General features: G+C 40.1%; 1 protein-coding gene across 1 annotated transcript in view; it reads left to right on the plus strand.

Annotated features, from left to right (window-relative positions):
• Positions 1 to 4106: 4106 nt before the first annotated feature.
• LOC103122226 (extracellular calcium-sensing receptor-like) overlaps positions 4107 to 24245 on the plus strand; it is a 31449-nt gene continuing 11310 nt past the window's right edge. Inside the window, exons 1-4 of the mRNA XM_060182206.1 lie at positions 4107 to 4264; positions 6031 to 6322; positions 10332 to 11135; positions 15149 to 15376. Coding sequence (XP_060038189.1) covers positions 4107 to 4264; positions 6031 to 6322; positions 10332 to 11135; positions 15149 to 15376 — 1482 coding nt within the window. The remainder of the gene's footprint in view (positions 4265 to 6030; positions 6323 to 10331; positions 11136 to 15148; positions 15377 to 24245) is intronic.

Below are 24245 nucleotides of genomic sequence, written 5' to 3' on the forward strand. Positions count from 1 at the left end.
GTGTAGACAAAAGGAACCAGTGGGCCATGGGGAAAGGGTGCTGACAGCTCCAGCCCTTGGGGACCTGAGTCAGTGGGACTGTTTGGAAACTAAGTGGTGGGAGGACAGAGTTGGGAATGGAGTTTCTCCTCTGTGTTTGAGAGAAAGGGAACTGTATATATATATATATATATATATATATATATATATATATATATATATATATATATATATATATTGTCTCCAGGGTTATCGCTAGCGCTCAGTTCTAGCACTATAAATACAGAAGCCCCGGCAGCCATTTTTTCCATATTATTGCAAAGGTTAGAGATAAATTGAGAGAGGAGATGGTGTGATACAGAGGGAGAGAGAAAGACAGACACCTGTGGACATGCTTCACCACTTGTGAAGCATCCTCCCTACAGGTAGGGAGCCAGGGGCTCTGACCCCTGTTCTTGTGCTTAAGGATCCTTGTACAATGTGTAAGCACAAGCCAGGTGCACCATGCCCTGCCTCCCAGAATGCTGGAGAGGTTGTGTGGACAAAGGAACCCTCCTGAACTACTTGTGGCAATGTAAATTGGTCCAACCCCTGTGGAAAGCAGTCTGGAGAACTCTCAAAAGGCTAGAAATGAACCTACCCTATGACCTTGCAATTACTCTCCTGGGGATATATCCTAAGGAACCCAACACACACATCCAAAAAGATCTGTGTACACATATGTTCAGCACGATGTGTAATAGCCAAAACCTGGAAGCAACCCAGGTGTCCAACAACAGATGACTGGCTGAGCAAGTTGTGGAATACTACTCAGCTATTAAAAATGGTGATTTTACCATTTTCAGCCCATCTTGGACAGAGCTTGAAGAAATCATGTTAAGTGAAATAAGTCAGAAACAGAAGAATGAATATGGGATGGTCTCACTCACAGGCAGAAGTTGACAAACAAGATCAGAAGAGTAAACACTAAGCAGAACCTGGACTGTAGTTTATGTATTGTAAAAGACTCTGGGGTGGTTGGGCAGGAGAGTACAGGTCCTGGAAAATGATGACAGAGGACCGAGTGGGGGTTCTGTTTTTATGTGGAAAACTGAGAAATGTTATGCATTGTACAAACCGTTGTATTTACTGTTGAATGTAAAACATTAATCCCCCAATAAACAATTAAAAAAAGAGAAATTTTCTCTTAAGAAAATGGTCACCCCATGAGAGCTTTAGTCTGTGGCCCCATGGATACAACAGGTTGTTGGGAGGGAACTTAAAGTCTCTTCTTGCACAGCAGGACATCTGTAATGAGGCACTTGATGTGTCAGGGAAATGGAGGAGGCACTAAGGGGTACCTGCCCTCCTCTGTGTGCTGGGGGAGCAGGAGATGCAGGCAGGAGTGGGAGAGGAACAGACGGGGACTCACTGGGTGTGGGAAGGTGTTAGTGTCATTCCAAAGGGAGAGGGCAGAGGATAGGGAGATGGCAGGGAATGAAAGGAGGACCTGTGGGGTGTGGGAGACACTGACATAGGGAGGGCTTCATCTTGTCCTAGGGCCCACTCAGAAAAGAATGGACCCTGGGAGTTTGTGGTCCCAGAAGGTGCATCTGGACTCTTAACCTTCTGGGTCTTCAGGCCCCAGGCAGGGGTCTCTTGGGAACCTGGAGTCCTGTCCTAAGTCTGTGTCCATGGGGCCTGAGTCCTTCTGTTAACTCTGCCCATAGCTCTAGCCCAGATATGGTGGAACAGGGATTATAAGGACTGAGGGGACATCAGGAAATAGACACAGATGACCTAGGGTGTAGAGTAGGGACCAGGAGTGACAGGGGGTTATGTTTTAGCTTCAGGATTGACACAGGAAAGGAATATTTTCTTGGTGGGAACATTTCCAGTCCTTCTTTTTCTCTCCAGGGATGGAACTAGATTGTGGAATCTTAACCCCAGCATCTAGATCTCAGTGCACGTAATGGGAAACAACCCAATCCATTCTTGAGAATAGGTTCCACTCTTGTCACTCAGTATGTGGGTCATATCTTACCTAGCTGTTCATTCAGGATATGAATTATTCACTCTTAGGATGGAGGGTGTTTCTCTGTGTCACAGCTGTGTGAATTCATCTTTTAAAAAAAAATATTAGTGACTTAGTATAGATACACAAAACTAGGAGATAACAGGGGTATAATCCTGCATTGTTCCCCCTGGCAAGGTTCTTTTTAAAATTTCTTTATAAGTGATTTAATAATGATTGACAAAATTGTGGCTTAAGGGGAGTACAGTTCCCACCACCAGAGTTCCAATCCCGTCCCCTCCATTGGAAGCTTTCCTACTCTTTATCCTTCTGGGAGTATGGACTGAAGATCTTTATGGGCTGCAGAAGGTGATTCCAACTTGCTGCTGTAACTGTTTTTCCACTGAACATGGGTGTTAACAAGTCAGTCCAAACCCCCAGCCTATCCCAATTTCTCTGTTTCTTAAATAAATAAATAGATGTATAGATATAGATAGATGACAGATATATAAAAGATAGATGATATAGACTGAAAGATGATAAATAGATACATAATGAACACAATAAAAGTAAGGGAAAATATTAAATTTATCATTTTCAATCTCACCAGAAAATAGTTTCTAAGTGATACCTGGGGTGGAGATTCAAGTCCTTGAGTGTTTAAAGACTGACATCCTGGAGAGGCTAGCTCTGTCCAGGAGTTAAAAGCAGAGAAGGTTCTGGAGAGGAGGCTCAGCAGCAGAACACTAGCTGTGCATGTGTGAGGCCCTGGGTTTGAACCCCAGCACCAGTTGAGAGCTCTAACAAGAGCCCTGCATGAAGGCTGGTGTGGTGGATTGCATGCTCACTCTATTTATGTCTCTTGGTCACAGGGCATGACATTTAAGGAGGTAACTCAGTAAGCACAGCATCTGTTTGACTTTTTTAGATGTCTAGCAACCTAGAAAAAGTTGGAGTTGTTTATTCCCATCCAAGGCCACCTTTCCCAGGTAGAAACAGAGAAGTAGAGGAAAAGGAGGAAATACATCACTGCCAACTGCTTTTATAACAGAACACAGTAGCGTGTGGCAGTAGCACAGAGGGTTAAGTGTATGTGGCAAGAAGCGCAAGGACTGGCGTAAGAATCCCTCACCTGCAGGGAAGTCGCTTCACAGGTGGTGAAGCAGGTCTGCAAGTGTCTATCTTTCTCTCCTCCTCTCTGTATTCCCCTTCTCTCTCCATTTCTCTCTGTCCTATCTAACAACAATGACATTGATAAAAACAATGATAACTACAACAACAATAAAAAACAAGGGCAAAAAAAGAGTAAATAAATAAATATATATATATTTAAAAAACAGAACACCCACGTGATCCAGGGTGGTGGTGGTTCTGAACCCCTGATACTGGGGGCATAGTGACAACTGCCTGCCATGGTGGCCCATCAGGCCTGACTTCTACATAACATCAGACAACTTAATACAATGAAGAAAGTTGGATTCAAGCAATGAACCATTCTATCCCTGTAGAATAATCAGAAATGTTTTCTTCAAAAACAGTCCCCTAACCCCTACAGGGACATGCATAGAACTGCAGAATCACTTGCTCCAGGGTGGAATGGTCATCTGAGCCTTGTTGCCACCTGAAACTTGTGAACTCATATGTGCCAAGGGAGAAGTATGATGAAAACATGTTTTTCCAAAGTGTTTGACACCAGGCTTGGCACAGAGTGGGGCAGGTGCACAGCCCAAGGGCAGAGGGATCCCCAGAGCTCCTTAATGGAACTGCACTTAAGCCATAAAAAGAGGGAACATTGAAGGCAGCTTTGTCACTTCATCACAGAGGCTGAAGTCTGTGCATTGTGACTCCCATACAAGTATCTCCATTTCTACACAGAAAGAGGCCAACATCCATGTCCTGGGCGTCAGTCTCCTGCCCCACTGATGCCACAGGTTGCAGGCAGGATCTGGGCTTATTCTGCACCACATCAGTGGGGACCATTTCCTCTTGAGTATTAAGCTGCAGCACCCTCAGTCTCCATTACTTCTTTGGCCCACCATAGATGCAGACATTCGTACTCCCCACTGACCCTGCCATGTCTTCCTCTTTGACTTATCTGTTTCTTTCCTTTCAATCTGTCCTTGCTCTGAGCAACATGGACATTTCTCACTGCCCTCTCCTCATGAAGCCTAGTGTCTTCAGTGATGGAGACCTGTTGCTAGATGGCTTCATCCCCCTCTATGACTTGAATTTACAGCCAGAAACAGAGCTATTCTCTTTTCTACACAAGCCAACCCTCAGGTCACCTGAAAGGTAACTAATTTGTTATCTATGAGAATGTATGAAATATAATTTACAAATATCCATGCTGAGTTTATGATCTCTTTTACATTCTTAGTATTTTTAGGGAACAGAAGTTCTTAATAGCTATGAAGTTCAACTTTCCACTTTTCTTGTTGTCTTTTATGAATTGCATGACGGCATTGAATCCAAGGAATCATTCGATAACCTAGCGTGACTTTACAATGTTTTCTTTGGTTTATTTTAAGGGATGTGTGACTGTTTATATTTTAAGTCAAAGTCAAAATTTGTTATTTAAGATGCACAGTGCATTGAGAGCATTGCTTTAAATTATTTTTCTTTCTAGATTTCTTTGACTTTCTACCTTGATCAAATGGCAACTGTATGGACCCATTTGAAGACTTCTTGTTGTGTTCACATGCCACAACTTGTCTACCTTTTCAAAGAAAAACATTGTATTATGATTGTGTAACTTTGCAAAGATACTTTAATTTTTATTTATAAAATGGAAGTATTGATGAGACCATAGGATAATAGAGTGCAATTATTTTGGTACAATACACCATCTCCAGTCCAAGTTCTGCTGAATGTATTATCTTCTGATCTTGTTTTTCTACTTCTGTCTATGAGTGAGATCATCCCATATTCATCCTTCTGTTTCTGACTTATCTCACTTCACATAATTCCTCTGAGCTCCATCCAAGATGGGGTGAAAAATGGTGAAATCACCATCTTTAATAGCTGAGTAGTATTCCATTGTGTGTATATAACATAACTTAATCAGCCACTCATCTGTTGTTGGATATCTGGGTTGCTTCTAGGTTTTGGCTATTTCAAATGGTGCTGCTATGTACATATGTGTACACAGTTCTTGTTGGATGGGTGTGTTGGGTTCTTTAGGATATATCCCCAGGAAAGGAATTGCAGGGTCATAGGGTAGGTCCATTTCTAGCCTTCTGAGAGTTCTCCAGACTGCCCTGCAGAGGGATAAACTTTACATCTTTTCTAACTTAAGCAACTAACTTTCCTGATTTTGCTTCCTCAGCTTAATCTTATTTTTTCAAAGGGTAATTCACTGTTAAGACCCACCATTATAACAATCTGGATGGGATTCTATGACCTGGAGTTGTCATTTTGTAAAACAAACTAGCAATAGCACAATTCTTAGAAATCATGGATAATAGGGAGTCATGTGGTAGCATAGTGGGTTAGGAGCAGGTGGCACACAGCTCAAGGACTGGCATAAGGATCCCAGTTCAAGCCCCCGGCTCTCCACCTACAGGGGAGTTGCTACACAAGCAGTGAAGCAGGCCTGAAGGTGTCTATCTTTCTCTCCCCCTCTCTGTCTTCCCCTCCTCTCTCTATTTCTCTCTGTCCTATCCAACAAGGATGACATCAATAATGACAATAAAATAAGGGCAACAAAAGCAAGTAAATATTTTTAAAATAAATATTTTTAAAAAAGAAATCATGGATAACTCTCTTTATAATGCCTGTTGAGTGTTTTCTATTAGGTGATATAACTTCTTTATATTTAATTTGTTCCCATAATCATAATTATTAAATAAAAATATTTTATGCACTAGAGAACACTGTTTATATGTAATATTGCTTTGCCAACAACTTACTCACTCATAGGCTGGACATTTTGTATGCTGTTCTTATTTGTTGCTTTCAAAATGTAGTGCAAGTAGATTTACAGTAAATCTTAAATGTCACAACATGTTCCTGCTTTCAATATCTTGATCGTTTTCTCAAATGCTGTGTCCTCCACTTAGTTGGGATTGGAGTAATTACCCATATGTTCTGGCCTTTCTCTTTGCCATTGAGGAAATCAACAAGGACCCCCAACTTCTCCCTAACCTGACACTAGGTTTTAATATCTACAATGCCCTCAACATTGATCAAAAAACCATAGAGAACATCTTGCTCTGGATCTCAGGAGGGAATCAGGCTGTTCCTAACTATGACTGTCAGAAACAGAAAAAATCGGTTGGCATTATTGCAGGAACCAGACGAGAATTTTTAGCAAATATTGGATCACTTCTAGAACTCTACAGAATCCCACAGGTAAGCAACTTGCATGTTCTAGAGAGAAAGAGAGAGAAATTAATTATTTTCCAATGGTTTTCTAGTCTAAATGAATGTACCAGAATATGAATGTGAATAAAAGTATCTCCTCAGGGAGTTGGGTGGTAGTGCAACGTGTTAAGCGCACGTGGCGCAAAGCGCAAGGACCAGTGGAAAGATCCTGGTTCAAGCCCCTGGCTCCCCACCTGTAGGGGAGTCTCTTCACAGGCAGTGAAGCAGGTCTGCAGGTGTCTATCTTTCTCTCCACATCTCTATCTTCCCCTCCTCTCTCCATTTCTCTCCGTCCTAACCAACAACAACAACATCAATAACCACAACAGTAATAACTACAACAACAATAAAATGACAACAAAGGCAACAAAAGGGAAAATAAATTTAAAAAAAAAAGTATGTCCTCAAGAATTATTAAATTTTCCCCGGGGATTAGTTCTACCATGAAAATAATTTTATATCTATTTATTTATGTTTTAATTTTTCATGTTATTTAATAATGATTAACAAGATTGTAAGATAACAGGGGTACAATTCCACATAATTCCCAACACCAGAGCTTTGTGTCCCATCTCCTTCACTGGAAGCTTTCCTATACTTTATCCTCTGGGAGTATGGACCAAAACCCTTTATGTAGGGAAGAAATTGGAAAGTCTGGCTTCTTTAAAACCCCTTATGTGGAGTAAAAAGTGGAAAGTCTGGCTTATTTAATTTCTTTTCCACCTGACATGGTTATTGGCAGGTGGATCCATACCCCCAGGCTGTTTCTATCTGTCCCTAGTGGGGTAGGGCTTTGAACAGGTGGGGTTCTAGGGTACACTGGCAAGGTCATCTGCCCAGGGAAGTCAGATTGGCATCATAGTAGCATCTGTAACTTGGTGGCACTCAGCTCTCCTTAGTCCTTTTCAGCACTCTTTTGTCAATTCCCAAATGGGTTATAAGTTTCCACCATGGTTTCTCATGTCTCCTCTGTGGCTTCTCTCCTACTGGCCTGGAAGTCCTGCTTCCATTTAGAATTGCCAGGATCTGAAGCAATTTTTTTTTTTAGAAGATTTAGCCTAGTGTTGTCTTCATAAGGTCAACTTGATGACTCCACCTCACCCAGTTCCCTTCACTTGTATTGGAGAAAGAAACATAAGACTACTCAGTTCTAGCTTGAGCAATACTAGAGATCAAATATAAGGCATCTTAAGTGCAAGTCCTGTTACTCCACAACTGAGTTAATCTTCACCATTGGTGTATGGGACTATCAACTGATAAAAAGAATATTAACAATAAAAGGGCTGTATTTGGATTTGGAATGTCAACCCAGAATCCTAACAAGAAAAAAAACTGTGTCTCTGCCTATTATCATATAAATTTCTGAAAGTTCGTAACTGTAGTCTAATAGAAAATATCTACAGAAAAGAACAGTCATCATAAGATATAAACTTATGTTTATGACTCAGAGATTAGTCATTGGCCATGACTGGGATTCAATGATTTAGTCTCTTTGTTTCAGCTTTTTAAAATAAAATATATCCCCACCAAACTGGATGAGATTTAAATACCACTAAATCATTGTTCATATCACCTTTCAGTAGACATTAGTGTCAATATCTAAGTCTTCAAATAGTTCCACCAGAATACACAACACAAATTTTCATCTGAGGGTCAACACTGAGTTAATTCAGCATTAAGAAATTCAGTGATCAGGAGATGGTCACAGAAAAAACCAAAAATACGTATATTAGATTAAAGTAATATCTTTAAATATTTTTTGGAAATTCAGGGGTATGGTACTGTATTGTTAATATAGGTGGTGCTGTGCTAATAAATTATATACCACATAGTACATAAATAAATAGTCTTTTAAAAGACAGTATATTTGATCATATGCATTATGTACATGTTGAGTTATAATGCTATACAGATGAAATTTATTTTATAGGTAAGGCTTATATTTTCCATTAATGACATAATAATGGTTTTCAAGACAATAGGAGTTCAGTCTCATGTTGGACTCACCATCAAATTTCTGGGCAGATCAAATACATATAATATAATGTTTTAAATTAACATCACTTTAATAAGACTATGTTTAAATATTAAAAATATTGTTAGCTCAATCTCTCTCTTACACACACTGTGAACACTTTCGGGGTGACTGATGAATGATTTTCTCCTTTTCTCTAAATCTTTCTACCTACTCAAAAGACTCTCTGACTTCAGCTTTATCTCCCTTGGTGTCCACCATGTTGGTAATTAAGTCTCCATCTCCAATGTGTCCACTCCATATTTCACTTTCACAGCCCCCTAATTTTATTCCCCCTTAAAATTGTATAATATCAGTAGTCATCCTTTTTACTCTTCAACAGTGATTTTATTTATATGTATTCATTTTGTATGTGTGTTGCTGTTATTATTGTTGGTGTTGGTGTTGTCTCTGGGACTTCACTGCTACAAGCCTACTTCTTTGGATAGAAATAGTGTGACAGAGGGTGATGGTATATATGCATGAGTATACATGTTACCAATTGAGAGCAAGGACCTGAGTTAAAGACTTTGGCCCTCACCTACAGGGGAGAAGCTTCATGAACAGAGAAGCAGTACTGCACATTTCTCTTATACTTTCCCTATTTTCCTCTCCTCTTCCTCTCAATCTCTCTACTTCTTTCTGATACTAAATGCATAAATAAATAAGAGAAATATTAAAAACCAAAAGTGACACAGAGAGGCAGACAGAGGAAGCTTCCAATGAAAGGAACAGGACATGGAATTCTGGACACGTGAACTGTATGGAATTGTGCCCCTGTTATCTTTAAATCTTGTTGATCATTATTAAATCACCAATAAAAAGTTAAAAAGAAAGGAAATCACAGTAAAAAATTTAAAAGTGGTGGGACCTGACCTTGAACTTGGGTTGTGGACATAATCAAGCAGCACACTATTCAAGTGAGCTATTTTCTTGATCTTTCTTTTTTCAATTTTTATTTATAAAATGAAAACACTGACAAGATCATAGGATAAAAGGGGCAAAATCCTACACAATTCCCACCTTCAGAACTTTGTATCCCATCCCCTCTCTTGATTGCTTTCCTATTTCTTAACCCACTGGGAGTATGGACCCAGGATCATTATGGGGTGCAGAAGGTGGAAGGTCTGGCTTCTGCAATCACTTCCCCACTGAACATGGGCATTGGCAGGTCAATCTATACTCCCAGTCTGTCTCTCTCTTTCCCTAGTGGGGCAGAGCTCTGGGGAAATGGAGCACCAGGACACATTCGTAGGGTCATCTGCCCAGGGAAGTTTGATTGGAATCATGTTAGCAACTGGAACCTGGTGCCTGAAAACAAAAGAGTTAACATTTAAAGCAGAACAAATTGTTGACTAATCATAAACCTAAAGGCTGTAATAGTGCAGATGAAGATTTGGGGTCTCTGTTGTGGAAATAGTTATTAGGTTTATTTTAGGTATATTCCCCAAGGCCCATTACTTTATTAGTTTTTGCCTGAGCCTGACATCTGACATGCAGGAGGACCCAAGTTACTGTCTGGGGGAGATGGTGTCATCTCTGGAAAAAGGACTAGAAAGTTGGGTCTGGGGAGAGAGTAGCTCCAAATATGGGATAAATATTGTATAAATATTGTTGACTGTAAACCCCACTGATTTGATCTGGGGCCCATATTCAGCACAGGAGCCTGTGTAACCTCTGTATTCCTATAGGTCTGGGCTTGCTTTCTATGGCCCCAAGTAGGAACGTTCCAGGTTGCACCAATTTTAGAACCCATCTTGCTCAGGTAATAGGTAGAGTATGTTATCCAGCCTCCCTTTGGAGGATGGAACAGTTTCTACCATTGTTGATCCACACTGAGAGCAAGGTCCTATGGGGGCTTTTCTTGACCCTTCTATCTCCTCTTATGTAGGTTTTATTTTAAATCAGGTCCCCCTCTCCTAAAAGACAATATGAATGCTATCAGTTGTAGTGAAAATCAGCTTGTTTGTGGTTTCTGTTTAGGTCACCTATGGACCATTTGATCCTTCACTGAGTGACAAAGAGCAGTTCCCATCACTATATCAAATGGCTACTGAGGACAAGTTCCTGGTCCATGGAGTGACCCACTTATTACAGCGTTTTGACTGGACCTGGGTGGGATTCTTTGCCTCAACAGACGTTAAAGCGGAGCAATTCCTCGAAGAGCTGAAAGCACAACTGGAGAAGAAAGACCTCTGTGTAGCCGATGAAATACTGCTATCTAGTGACTGGATAAGAAAGGCAAAGCTTGTAAAGACGCCAACTGGATGTCAAGATAATTCAAATGTAAATGTCTCCATAGTGTATGGTGATGCTGATATTTTTAACTGGGTGCACGTTTTTATGACAGTCTGTGTGCTTTCAAGCAGGGTGTGGATTTGGGCGATGGAGTCGTATGTTGACTTGAACAAGATGAACATAGGGAGCCATTTCCATGGAAGTCTCTCATTTTCACCCCAGAAGAGAGAAATACCTGGGTTTGAGCATTTTGTGAAGATGTTTAACCCTTCCAAGAACCCGGAAGACATTTATACCATTAAATTTTGGCTTGACACATTTAATTGTTCATTTGTTGGCTCAGTGTGTGGCAAACTGGAAGACTGCCCCCTAAATTCAACATTAGAGTTTATGCCAGGGGATACTGACCTGATGACCATGTCTGAACCCAGCTATATTATCTATAATGCTGTGTATGCTGTGGCCAGAGCCCTCCATGACTTGCTCCTGGGAAAAACAGAAACAGAATCAACAAGCAATGCAAACCAGCCAGCGCTTTTACCCTGGAAGGTAAATCCCCTGATCTAAGAACTAATTGGACAAGTACAGAATGTGACCATTTTTTAAAATTTTATTTTATTATTAGAGACATAGAGAAATGGAGAGGGGAAGGGGAGATAGAGGAGAGAGAGACAGAGAAACACTTGCAGCCCTGCTTCACCACTCATGAAGCTTTCCCCCTGCAGGTGGGAAACGGGCTTGAACCTGGGTCCTTACACACTGTTATATGTGCATTTAAGCAGATGTGCCACTGCCTGGCCCCAGAATATGACCGTTTTTTATTGAAATATAGCATATTCACTAATAATAATAAGCAACCACTTGCTGCATTTTATTGCCAGCATCATTATTCAAAATAAATGAAGAATGACTCAGCACTGCATGGAGTTTATATGTATTCTAGGAGTATTAAATTAAAAAACATCCTATTTTCAGAACTGGGTGGTGGTGCACCTGGTTGAGTGCACATGTTTCAATGAAAAGGGACCTGGGCTCAAGCCCCTGGTTCTCACCTGTGGGGAGGGGGGGACACTGAGAATGGTTACGAGGTGCTGCAGGTGCCTTTCTGTCTCTCTGTCTCTCTAGATTCCCTTTCCTCTTGATTTCTGGCTGTCTCCATCCAATGATTAAAGATAATAATAACTTGAAAAAAATAAAACCCTCTATTGAACAAAATTTCAAAATACTCATGTCCTTACATGACACTGTTTCATTAAATGTAATTTTCTCTTAATGGTGATGTGCAGATATTAATCCTAGGCAACACTGATCAACATGACACCATTACAGGGACTGTTTTTTTTAATGCAAATTGCTTATAAAATACATAGACTCCATGAACCTGTCAATGATATTAAGTGATGACTATTTTTTTGTTTTAAAGTTAAGACTTTAAGATCTTCTTTTTTGATATTTTTAATTTATTTATCAAATGGAAATACTGACAAGACCATAGGGTAAGAGGGGTGTATTTCAACACAATACCCAACACCAGAACTCTATATATCACCCCCTTCCTTGAAAGCTTTCCAATTCTTTATCCCTCTGGGAACATGGGCCCAGGGTCATTATGGGGTATAGAAGGTGAAAGGTCTGGCTTATGTAACTGCTTCCATCCAGAACATGGGTGTTGACAGGTCAATCCATACTCTGAGCCTGTCTCTCTCTTTCCCTAGTGGGGTAGGGCTCTGGGAAAGCAGGGCTCCAGGACACATGGAGAGGTGGTCTGCCCAGGGAAGTTCAGTTAGCATCATAGTAACATCTGCAATGTGGTGGCTGAAAAAGAGTCAAGATATAAAGCAGAAAAAAAATTGTTGACTAATCATGAAACTAAAGGTTGAAATACTGCAGATGAAGATTTGGAGTCTCAATTTTGGAAAAATCTATTAAGTCAATTTTAGGTATATTCCAGAGAGCCCATGACATTACTAGTTTTTGCCTCACCTGACACCTAATACACAGGTGGACCCAGGCTATTGTCTGGGGAGATGATGTCATGGCTGCAAAAAGTACTAGAAAGCAAAATCAAGGAAGAGGAATGAATATATTTATTTACCTCTTTAACTTTTTTCCCTATTTCTTCACTTAGAAAGTTGAGATTTTGTATAGAAAGAAACACATACAAAAGCACAAAAGAGAGAGAGAGAGAAAGAGAGAGAAAAAGAGAGAGGAGATGATAGATAGATGAGAGAGAGAGAGAGAGAGAGACCCACCACAGCACTGAAGCTTTCTCCAGTGTGGTGAGTACAACAGTTGAACCTGGGCCAGGTGCATGACCATGAAGACACACTAAGCAGCTTAGTTCCTTGCCACTCAGACCTGTATTTTTCCCCTTATTTATGTATTTTTGTCCAGGGTTATTGCTGGGGCTCAGTGTTAGCCCTAGGAATTCACTGCTCCTGGTGGCCATTTTTTCCATTGGATAGGACAGAGAGAAACTGAGAGAGGAGGGAGAGAGAAAGATAGACACAAGTAGACCTGCTTCACCACTTGTGAAGCAAATGCTCCCGTCTCCACTCCAAACATGGGGATTGGGGAACTCAACCAGGATCACCGCACATGTCATTGCACTCTGTACTTTGTGCACTTAACTCGATGCACCACCACCACCATGACACTGCCCTCCCCCGTATCTATTTTAAAAGTAGGAGGAAAGTGTCTAAACGTGTGAATAAAAACATATATGGAAATCAAAGAATAGATGAAATCTGTATTTTAATTTCTACTTTATGGTAAATTTAAACAGGTTTTTTAAATATAATATGTGGCATTTTGACAAGCGCTTTACATATTTTAATGCTTTTATTCTTTGTTCTAACGTTTCATTCTATATCATCAGAGAGATAGAAAAGAAAGAGAATCAGATATCACTCTAGTACAGATGATGCCAGGAGTCAAACTCAGGACTTTACGCTTGAGAGTCCAATGTTTTATCCTGGTCAAACACCTCCATGACTGTGTATTTTAATGTTAAGCACAGACCATCATAGCAGCATGGACCATGGCGCCAATCAGAACATAAGAAAAGTAGTGCCGTGATAAATGATAATTGTAGCATGTGAAATGCCGTATGTTGAAATGTAATTGTTTGCATTACATCTCTATGTTGTACCATTTAATATATAAAAATTAGATAGCAAGTAGCCTGACCAGATTTTTAAAAATTATATATACTTAGGATAGAGATGGAGAGAAATTGAGAGAGAAGAGAGAGACAGAGAGGTAGAAAGGTGAATGTGATACTTGCAGAACTATTTCACTGCTCTTGAAGCTTCTCCCTCATAGGTGGGGACCAGAGGCTTGAACCCAGGTTTTTGAGCACTGTAATGTGTATGTTCAAGCAGGTGGGCGACTGCCTAGCTCCTGACCAGACTTTCTTGGTCAGTGTTATTTAAAAAAACAAAACAAAACTTTATGTCTGAGAAATGCTTTGTGAAATATCACAGCTTAACTCATCCTATGAATTAATCTTATGAGAGGATAGAAATTAGCATCTTTGTTGATCAAAAATAGTAGAGAATGTTCCATCCTCAGAAGGGAGGTTGATAATATACCCTAACTATCAACTGAAGAAGATGGGTCCTGAAATTGGTGCAACCTGGAGCATTCCTACTCATGACCACAGTATGCGAACTTGGACCTACAGGGATGCAGAGGTTACACAGGCTCCTTGCTGAATATGGGCCTCAGATAAAATCAGGGTTTACTGTCAACAATATCTATACACTTTTCCCATATTTGGGAGCTACTCTCTTCCCTGATCCAGATTTCTAGATCTTTTTCCAGCGATGACAGCATCTGCCCAGACAATAATTTGGATGCACCTGCATATCAGATGTCAGACTCAGGCAAAAATTAGTAAAGTCATGGGCCCTTTGAAATATACCTAAAGCAGACCTACTAGCTTTTTCCAAAATGGAGAACCCAATTCTTCCTCTGCAATATTCCAGTCTTTAGATATATGACTAAACAACAATTTGTTTGGCTTTATATGTTAACTCTTCTTTCAGCCACCATGTTCCAGATGCTACCATGATGCCAACTGGACTTCCCAGGCAGACAACCCCACCATATGTCCTGGAGCTCTGCCTCCCCAGAGCCCTGCCCCACTATGGAAAGAGAGAGACAGGCTGGGAGTATGGATCACCATGTTCAGCAGGGAAGCAATTGCAGAAGCCAGACCTTCAACCTTCTGCATCCCATAATGACATGGGAGTTTTGGGTCCAAACTCCCAGAGGGTTAAAGAATAGGAAAGCTATCAAGGGATGGGATGGGATAGGGAGTTCTGGTGGTGGGAATTGTGTAGAATTGTACCCTTATTATCCTATGATCTTCTCAGGGTTTCCATTTTATAAAGAAAATTTTTTTTAAAAAATTACCATCATTAGGCTTCTGAGTGATAGTTACCACATCAAAGCATCAATTTTATGATAAATGATAGAGGCAAGGAGATTCTGATGGTATAAGTCATCCATCTCTAACTTGAACACACTCATCATCTGCCAATTTCTCTCTCCTTTAGCTCCATCCATTTCTGAGAAATATCCAATTCATTAATAGCATTGGGGACCACATATTCCTCGATGGCCAAAGAACCACTAGCCAACAGTACGATGTCCTGAACACAGTGGCCCTCCCTGGTGCCCATGGATTCACGAGTAAAGTAGGAGAATTCGTGGCCAATGGCCCAAATAAACAGCACTTGATCATCAATGAAGAGATCCTAGAATGGCCGAGTGATTTGACAAAGGTAATGCAGCCTTTTCTCTCCACATATGGAGCAGGGGAGAAACTTCAATTTCCCTCTGTCTGTCTTTATGTAGTAAATAAATAAGATTAACACACACACACACACAAACACACACACACCCCAAAGCATGAACTGTTCTCTATATAATATTTATATTTCCACATATAGGTGGTTTCAATAAAAATGAGAGATAAGATATACCTACTTTAAATTTGTATTTGTTCTTTTTATTATAAAGTTTTTATCCATTTACGAATGAGAAAGATAGAAGGAGAGAGAGAAAGAACCAGACATCACTCTGGTACATGTGCTCCCAGGGATCAAACTTAGGACCTCATGATTAAGAGTCTAGGGCTTGATTCACTGAACCACCTCCTGGACCACACTTAAATTTGTATTTTCTCATGAGACAATAGGAGGAGAAAATAAAGCATAGTCTATTCTTACTATAATTCTTGATATGATTTAATTTTTTAAAAATTTTATTATCTTTATTTTTTGGATAGAAACAGACAGAAATGAAGAAGGAAAGGGGAGATAGAGAGAGAGAGAGAGACACTGACAGCCCTGCTCCAACACTTGTGAAGCTTTCCCCCTGCTGGTGGGGACCAGGGGGCTTGAACCTGGGTCCTTGCACTCTGTAACATGATGCACCACCACCGGCCCCAATATGATTAAAAGTTTAACAACTCATTTTATTTAGGAGACAGATAGAAATGGAGAGAGAAGGGGAAGACAGAGAGGGGGAGAGAAAGATAGACACCTGCAGACCTGCTTCACCGCCTGTGAAGGGACTCCCTTACAGGTGGGGAGCCGGGGGCTCAAACCGGTATTCTTAATCCTGTCCTTGCTACTCGCCACCTGAGCTTAACCTGCTGGGCTACCTAAAGCCCAACTCCCTGTCAAAGACATTTCTAAGCAAAGATCATGGGGAATTCTTCCAATCTTTTCTTCTATATGATTATTATTCTTGGTATAATTTTAATGTCTTTGGTCTATCTGGAGTTGACCTTTTTTTCATAATTAAAAATATTTCCTTTTTTATTTAAGAAAGGAGACATTAATAAAACCATAGAATAGGGAGTCGGGCTGTAGCGCAGCGGGTTAAGCGCAGGTGGCGCAAAGCACAAGGACCGGCATAAGGATCCCGGTTCGAACCCAGGCTCCCCACCTGCAGGGGAGTCGCTTCACAGGCGGTGAAGCAGGTCTGCAGGTGTCTATCTTTCTCTCCTCCTCTCTGTCTTCCCCTCCTCTCTCCATTTCTCTCTGTCCTATCCAACAACGACAACAACAATAATAACTACAACAATAAAACAACAAGGGCAACAAAAGGGAATAAATAAATAAAATAAATATTTAAAAAAAAACAAAAAAAAGAAAAAAAACCCCCAGAATAAGAGGGATACAATTCCGCACAATTCCCATAACCCGATCTCCACATCCCACCCCCTCCCCTGATAGCCTTCCCATTCTCTATCTCTCTGGGAGTATGGATCCAGGGTCATTGTGGGTTGCAGAGGGCGGAAGGTCTGGCTTCTGTAATTGCTTCCCCGCTGAACATGGGTGTTGACTAGTTGATCCATACTCCCAGTCTGTCTCTCTCTTTCCCTAGTAGGGTGGGGCTCTGAGGAAGTGTAGCTCCAGTACACATTGATGGGGTCATCTGTCCAGGGAAGTCTGGTCAGCATCTTGCTGGCATCCGGAACCTGGTGGCTGAAAAGAGAGTTAATATACAAAACCAAACAAATTGTTGAACAATCATGGATCTAAAGACTGTAATAGTACAGATGAAGTATTGGGGGTATTCCCTGCATGCTCTTGTGTACTTCTGCTTTCAGGTATATATTTTTCTCCTAGTTTATGGGCACGGATGAACCTATGTTCTATCTCAGGGGACCTGGACTATAACTAGGTTTGGGAACTCTATTGGGGAGTGGAACACCTGGAATGGAATCAGAGAATACTATGAAAGAAAAGGTCTCACCCGAGTGATGAAGCTCAAGGGTTGTCATTCCACACCTGATGTCTCTGGTCATAGTCTGAAGTAAAGCATGCTGGGGTGGCACTCATTGTGTTGATTAGGTTGCGATCCGCGGATGCAATATTATTTGATTTGAATTGAGAGCAGCATGCAGAAAAGTGGGCCCCACCCTAAGGTTCCAGGACTGGGGGAAGTATAGGCTCTATAGTGGAAATGTGAGGTTCCCGTTGTCTTAGGGTTCAAGAAGACAATGGATAGTTATTGTTATCATCACATTATTTGGTGATTGGGTTAACTTTGGAAAGTCCCTTTGATAGGGTTTGGGGTATAATACCCAGCATCTTGTATATAGCTGTGCTGTCGGTTGCTTCTGTTCTCCCTGGTCTAGGCTTTTGGGAGAGAACATATCAAAGACAGCAAATGTACTAAAAAGACCCTGTCTGTGTTTTAAGAAGTTCTCGACATATCAGTTTTTTGCCTATCATATTAATTAAATAGTGGTTTATATAATGTTTACACTTTAAAAGGATTGTACATAAACACCACTCCCACCACGAAAAGATTGTGTCCCATCGCCACCACCAACCCCGGCCCCCCCACCCTCCGATTTGCCGGGAAGCCCAATGGCCACCCTCCCCTTCACCACAGTGTTTTTACATTGGTGCCCTGCTCTCAGTTTAATCAGATCCTGCTTTTAGTTTCCCTTTCAGATCTTCTTTCTCAACTTCTGTTGATGAGTGGGGACATCCCATACTCATCTTTATCTTTCTTTTTTAGCTGACTTAACATAATTCCTTCTAGCTCTGTCCAAGATGAGTCTGATAAGGTGGGATCATTGTTCTTAATAGCTGCATAGTATTCCATTGTGTATATGTACCACAGCTTTCTCAGCCATTTATCTGCTTTTGGGCACCTGGGTTCCTTCCAGGTTTTAGCTATTATGAATTGTGCTGCTATGAACATAGATGTACACACATCTTTTTGGTTGGGTATTATGGAATGCTTGGGGTATATCCCCAGGAGAGGAATTACTGGGTCATATGGAAGGTCTATGTCTATCCTTGTGAGAGTTCTCCAGACTGCTGTCCAGAGAGGCTGGACCAATTTACATTCCCACCAGCAGTGCAGAAGGGTTCCTCTGTCCCCACAGCCTCTCCAACATTCATTGCTGCTGTTCTTTTTGATGTATGCCATTCTCACAGGAGTGAGGTGGCATTGCAATGTTGTCTTTATTTGCATCTCTCTGACAATCAGCGACCTGGAACAGTTTTTCATATGTTTGTTATCCTTTTGGATCTCCTTTGAGGTGAATGTCTTGTTCATATCCTCTGATGATTTTTGGATGGGGTCATTTGCTTTTTTGGTGCTAAGTTTGCTGAGTTCTCTGTATATTTTGGTGATTAGTCTCTCTTCTGATGTTTGGCATGTGAAGATCTTCTCCCATTCTGTGAGGGGTCTCTTTGTTTGTGTGATAGTTTCTTTGGCTGTGCAGAAGCTTTTCAATTTGATGTAGTCCCATTGGTTTGTTTCTGCTTTAGTCTTCCTTGTAATTGGGTTTGTTTCATCAAATATGTCCTTCAGGTGTAGGTGGGAAAGTGTTTCACTGATGTTTTCCTCTGTTTGATAGTTTCCGGTCTCACATCCAGGTGTCTGATCCATTTGGAGTTGATTTTTGTTTCTGGTGAGATAAGGAGGTTCAATTTCATTCTTCTGCATGTTATAACCCAGTTTTCCCAGCACCATTTATTGAAGAGAGCCTTCTTCTTTCATTTAATACTTTGGGCCCCCTTATCAAAGATTAGATGTTCATAGGTGTGGGGGTTTAGGTATGGGCTTTCAATTCTGTTCCACTGGTCTGTGTGCCTATTTTTGTTCCAGTACCAGGCTGTTTTGATGATGATGGCATTATAATATAGTTTGAGATCTGGGAGTGTGATGCCTCCATTTCTGTTTCTTTTCCTCAATATGTTTTTGGCAATTCGAGGTGTTTTCTGGTTCCAGATAAATGAATGTAGTTTTTGTTCTATTTCCTTAAAGAAACTTGGTGGAACTTTGATGGGTATCACATTAAATTTGTATATGGCTCTGGGGAGAATATTTATTTTGATGATATTTATTCTTCCTATCCATGAGCATTGGATGTCTTTCTTTTTCTTGGTATCAGTTTCTATTTCCTTGAAGAGTGACTCATAGTTTTCAGTATACAAGTCTTTCACTTCTTTGGTCTGCTTTACTCCTAGGTATTTTATTTATTTTGTTGCAGCACTGAATGGGAGTGATTTCTGGATGTCTTCTACTTCAGTTTTAGTGTTTGCATAGAGAAATACCACTGATTTTTCTACATTGATTTTGTAGCCTGATACCTTGCTATATTGCCTAATAACTTCTAGTAGTTTTCTACTGGATTATTTAGGTTTTTATATGTATACTATCATGTCATCTGCAAATAGTGAGAGCTTGACTTCTTCCCTTCCAATCTGTATTCATTTGATTTCTTTCTCTTGTCTGATTGCTATGGCAAGAACTTCCAATACTATGTTGAAGAGTAATGGTGATAGTGGGCAGCCCTGTCTAGTCCCTGATCTGAGGGGAAATGCTTTCAACTTCTGTCCATTGAGTATGATGTTGGCTGTTAGTTTGTTATTGGATTCCACTATCTTTAGGGATTTCCCATCTATTCCCATTTTTTGTAGGGTTTTGAGCATGAATGGGTGTTGCATTTTGTCAAAGGTTTTCTCTGCATCTATTGAGATAATCATGTGGTTTTTGGCTTTGCTTTTATTGATGTGGTGAATGACATTGATTGACTTATGGATGTTGAACCAGCCTTGCATTCCTGGGTTGAATCCCACTTGGTTGTGATGAACAATCTTTTTGATGTGCTGTTGTATCTGGTTGGCCAAGATCTTGTTTAATATTTTGGCAACTGTGTTCATCAGAGATATTGGTCTGTAGTTTTCCTTTTTTGTTGTGTCTCTATCTGCTTTGGGTATCAGTGTGATGGTGGCTTCATAGAAAGTGGAAGGGAGTGTCCCTGTTTCTTCGATCTTATGGAAAAGCTTTAGGACTATGGGCATTAAGTGTTTCCTGAAGGTTTTGTAGAATTCGTTTGTGAAGCCATCTGGTCCAGGACTTTTGTTGTTGGGGAGATTCTTAATAACAGTTTTGATTTCTTTGTCTGTTATTGGTGTATTTAGGTTTTGTAGTCCTTCTTGGTTCAGTTTTGGAAGGGCATATGTTTCTAGGAATTCTTCCATTTCTTCCAGATTTTCTAGCTTGGTGGCGTATAGTTCTTCATAAAAGTCTCGCAGGTTTTTCTGGATTTCTGTGGTGTCAGTTGTGATATCTCCTTTATCGTTTACAATTCTATGAATTTGAATCTTCTCCCTTTTTTGTTTAGTGAGTCTGGCTAGGGGTTTGTCAATGTTATTTAATTTTTCAAAGAACCAACATTTGGCTTCATTGATCTTTTGTATGGTTCTTATTTTCAATGTTGTTTATTTCTGCTGTAATTTTAGTGATTTCTGTCCTGGTTGCTTTAGGGTTCTTTTGTTCCTCTTCCTCTAAGTCCTTAAGGTGTGCAGTAAGGTTGTTTGTTTGGGTTTTTTTCTTGTTGTTTAATATGTGACTGTATGGCTATGAGTTTCCCTCTCAGTACTGCTTTAGCTGTGTCCCAAATATTTTGATAGGTTGTGTCTTCATTTTCATTTGTTTCCAGGAATATTTGTATTTCCTCCTTGAGTGTCTCTCTGACCCAGTAGTTCTTAAACAGTATGTTGTTTATTTTCCAAATTCTGTGACTTTTAATAATTTTCTGTTTGTTGTTAAATGTTAGTTTTACTCCACTGTGGTCTGAGAAGATACTTGGGATGATTTCAATGCTCTTGAATTTATTGATGCTGTCTTTGTGGCCTAACATGTGGTCTATTCTTGAGTATGTGTTGTGTGGATTTGAAAAGAATGTGTATTCCAATTTTGGGGGATGAAGAGCTCAGAAAATGTCCAAGAGGTCTAGTCTGTCTATCTCTTCATTTAATTCTCTTGTTTCTTTGTTGATCTGTCTAAGTGTGAGAGTGGGGTGTTAAAGTCTCCCACTATTATTGTATTACTATTGATGTATTTTTGAAGTTCTTTGAGAAGGTGTTTGATGTATTTAGATGGTCCCTCATTGGGTGCATAGATGTTAATAATTGTTATATCTTCTTGGCTGATTGATCCTTTAATCATTATGTAATGACCTTGCCTATCTTTTATTACTTTATTTAATTTAAAATCTATTGTGTCGGAGTTGAGAATGGCTGTTCCTGCCTATTTTTGTTGTCCATTAGCCTGTAGGATAGTTTTCCCCCCTTTCACTTTGTCTGTGTTTATCTTGTTGGGTCAAGTAGGATTCTTGCAAGCAGCATATGGTTGGGTTATGTTTTCTGATTCCTCCTCCCACTCTGTGCCTTTTGATGGGTGAGTTTAAGCCATTGACATTTACTGATATTATGGATTTAATGTTTTGTAGTGCCATTGTTCAACAACTTTTTATTTGATATGTTGCAAGTATTATAGTGATGTTCTTGTTTACAAGAGGTCTTTTAGAAGCTTTTTCAGGGCCCGTTTGGTGATAGTTGCTTCCTTTAACTGTTGTTTGTCTGAGAAGGTTTTGATGACTCCATCTAGTTTGAATGAAAGTCTAGTGGGATATATTATGCTTGGTTGAAACCCTTTTTCATTCAGGGCTCAATAAATATCTTGCCAATCTCTTCTGGCCTTTAGAGTTTGGGTAGAGAAGTCTGCTGATAGTCTTATAGGTTTTCCCCTGTATGTGATTTTTTGTTTTTCTCTTGCAGCCTTTAGGATCCTTTCTTAATCCTTACTCCTCCTCATTGTGACTATGATGTGTCTTGGTGTCTTCAGGTCTGGGTTGATTCTGTTTTGCACTCTCTGAGCCTCTTGGATCTTAATATCCTTTCTGTTTTCATGTCTGGGAAGTTTTCTTCTATAATTTCCTCTAGAAATTTCTTCTATAATTTCCTCTTTCTTCCTTTGGCAGGCCAATTATACTAATGTTACTTCTTTTGAGATCATCCCATGTGTCTCTGTTGTTGTTTTCAGTGTCTCTCAACCTCTTTTTGAGCTCTTTCACCTCTTTCTTAGTTTTCTCTAGCTCATCCTCTGTCTGGCTAATTCTGTTTTCTGCTTCTGCTGGTCTGCTTTCCCTTCCCTCAGTTGCTTTATTCATTACAGCTATTTCAGCTTTCAGTTCTCTAATTGTCTCAAGGTAGTTAGTATTTTCCTTGAGGGTCTCATCTGTTGTTTCCCTAATACTGCTATACCTTTCCTCCAATGTTGTTTTCATTTATGTGATTAATAAATTTATTATTGCTTGCATTCTTTTCTTATCTATGGTTACTTCTGTTTGATTTGTAGTTTCTTCTAGGCTCTTGTCTTCATTCATTGTATGAGCAGTTTTATTTGCTCTTGATCTACCCATTTTTAATGTGTTTTTATTTTATGTTTTGTTCCTCAGTTGCTTTGTTTTATGTACAAGCCACACTACTAAATACCTTTATGACAAATGCAATCACCACCCTGAGAAATTACAATAGTAACTAAAGCAATGACTGAAGCAGTTTAACCAATACCAGTTAGTCCCACAATGTCTCCAGTTCAAGAAAAAATAGCAACCAAATCTGAATGAAAAAGAAAGAGAATGGAAAAAAGGGATAGCAGGAATAGACAATTATGCAAATATACTGTCCACTGTAGATTCTAGGGCTAGCAAGAGTGGAAGGGGAAGTGGAGCAGAGACACATACAAAGAGAGTCTGCTCTGAGTCAGACTTCTTCCCTGAAATAGTTCACAAATAAGTATCAGTGAATTCAGAAGGCAGAGGCAGGAGGGAGGGAGAAAGGAAGACGGGAAAAAATAGAGAAAGGAAAAAAGAAGGGAACAGAAAAAAAAGCAGTGAAAGGAGAGTTGTATATATATGTATATATATATATATATATATTTTTTTAATTGGCTTGGAGGTGGGAGAAGTGTGATAGTGTATAGAGGAGGTACAAAAAGTGAGACAAGTTTCTCTCACAGTGGGTGATAATTCTTGTCGTCTAGCAACGGAAAGTATACTAAGAGTTAATTTTGGTCACCTGAGGGGGGAAGGGATATGCATGTATATATAATAGTATTTGTAAAATAGAACAAAGTAAAAAGCCCAAGCAGTGGGTCTACAGCTTGGACAGCTCCCTGTTAGCCTATGTACATTTAGTCTAGACAACTGACTGAGAAAGAAAACACAATACAAACCAAACATGAAAAAAAGAAAAAAAAAACAACCTTTCAAGCAGTATTTCCCAGGGTGGGTGAGGCTTGCTTGATTAGAAAATTGTCACTTGAATGGGTCTAAGTCCCTTACTCAGAGGAACAACAGAAATAGCCTAGAAATTTAGAAGCAGGGTTTAATGGCACCCCGGTGGGCCAGGAATCTTGGTAAAGAAAGGAGCTCCACTCCACTTGGAGCCTGCTAGCAGCAGCTCCCTACCCCCTGGGTCTGGTTATGGGGAGAGGAGGGCTGAAAGAAATAATCAAGAAATTTCCTTTCTTTTTGCTCTAATTTTTAACCCAAATTTAATTATAACCACCTCCCTGGTATACCTTTAGGATGCCTCCTTGCTTGTCCTGCTGAAGGCCAGGATTTCAAGGTTTTCTAGCAGTTGATGTCAGAGCCCACAGGTGCTGCTACATTCCAGTTGCCATCTTGGCTCTACCTCTGGAGTTGACCTTTTGTGCAATGTGGAATGTGAAATCCAGTTTAATTCTTTTTTGAATATATAATATTTATTTATTTATTTATTTATATGCAGGGTTACTGCTGGGGCTCACTGCCTGCACTACAAA

Source organism: Erinaceus europaeus, chromosome 23, assembly GCF_950295315.1.
Source record: "Erinaceus europaeus chromosome 23, mEriEur2.1, whole genome shotgun sequence".
Lineage (NCBI taxonomy): Eukaryota > Metazoa > Chordata > Mammalia > Eulipotyphla > Erinaceidae > Erinaceus > Erinaceus europaeus.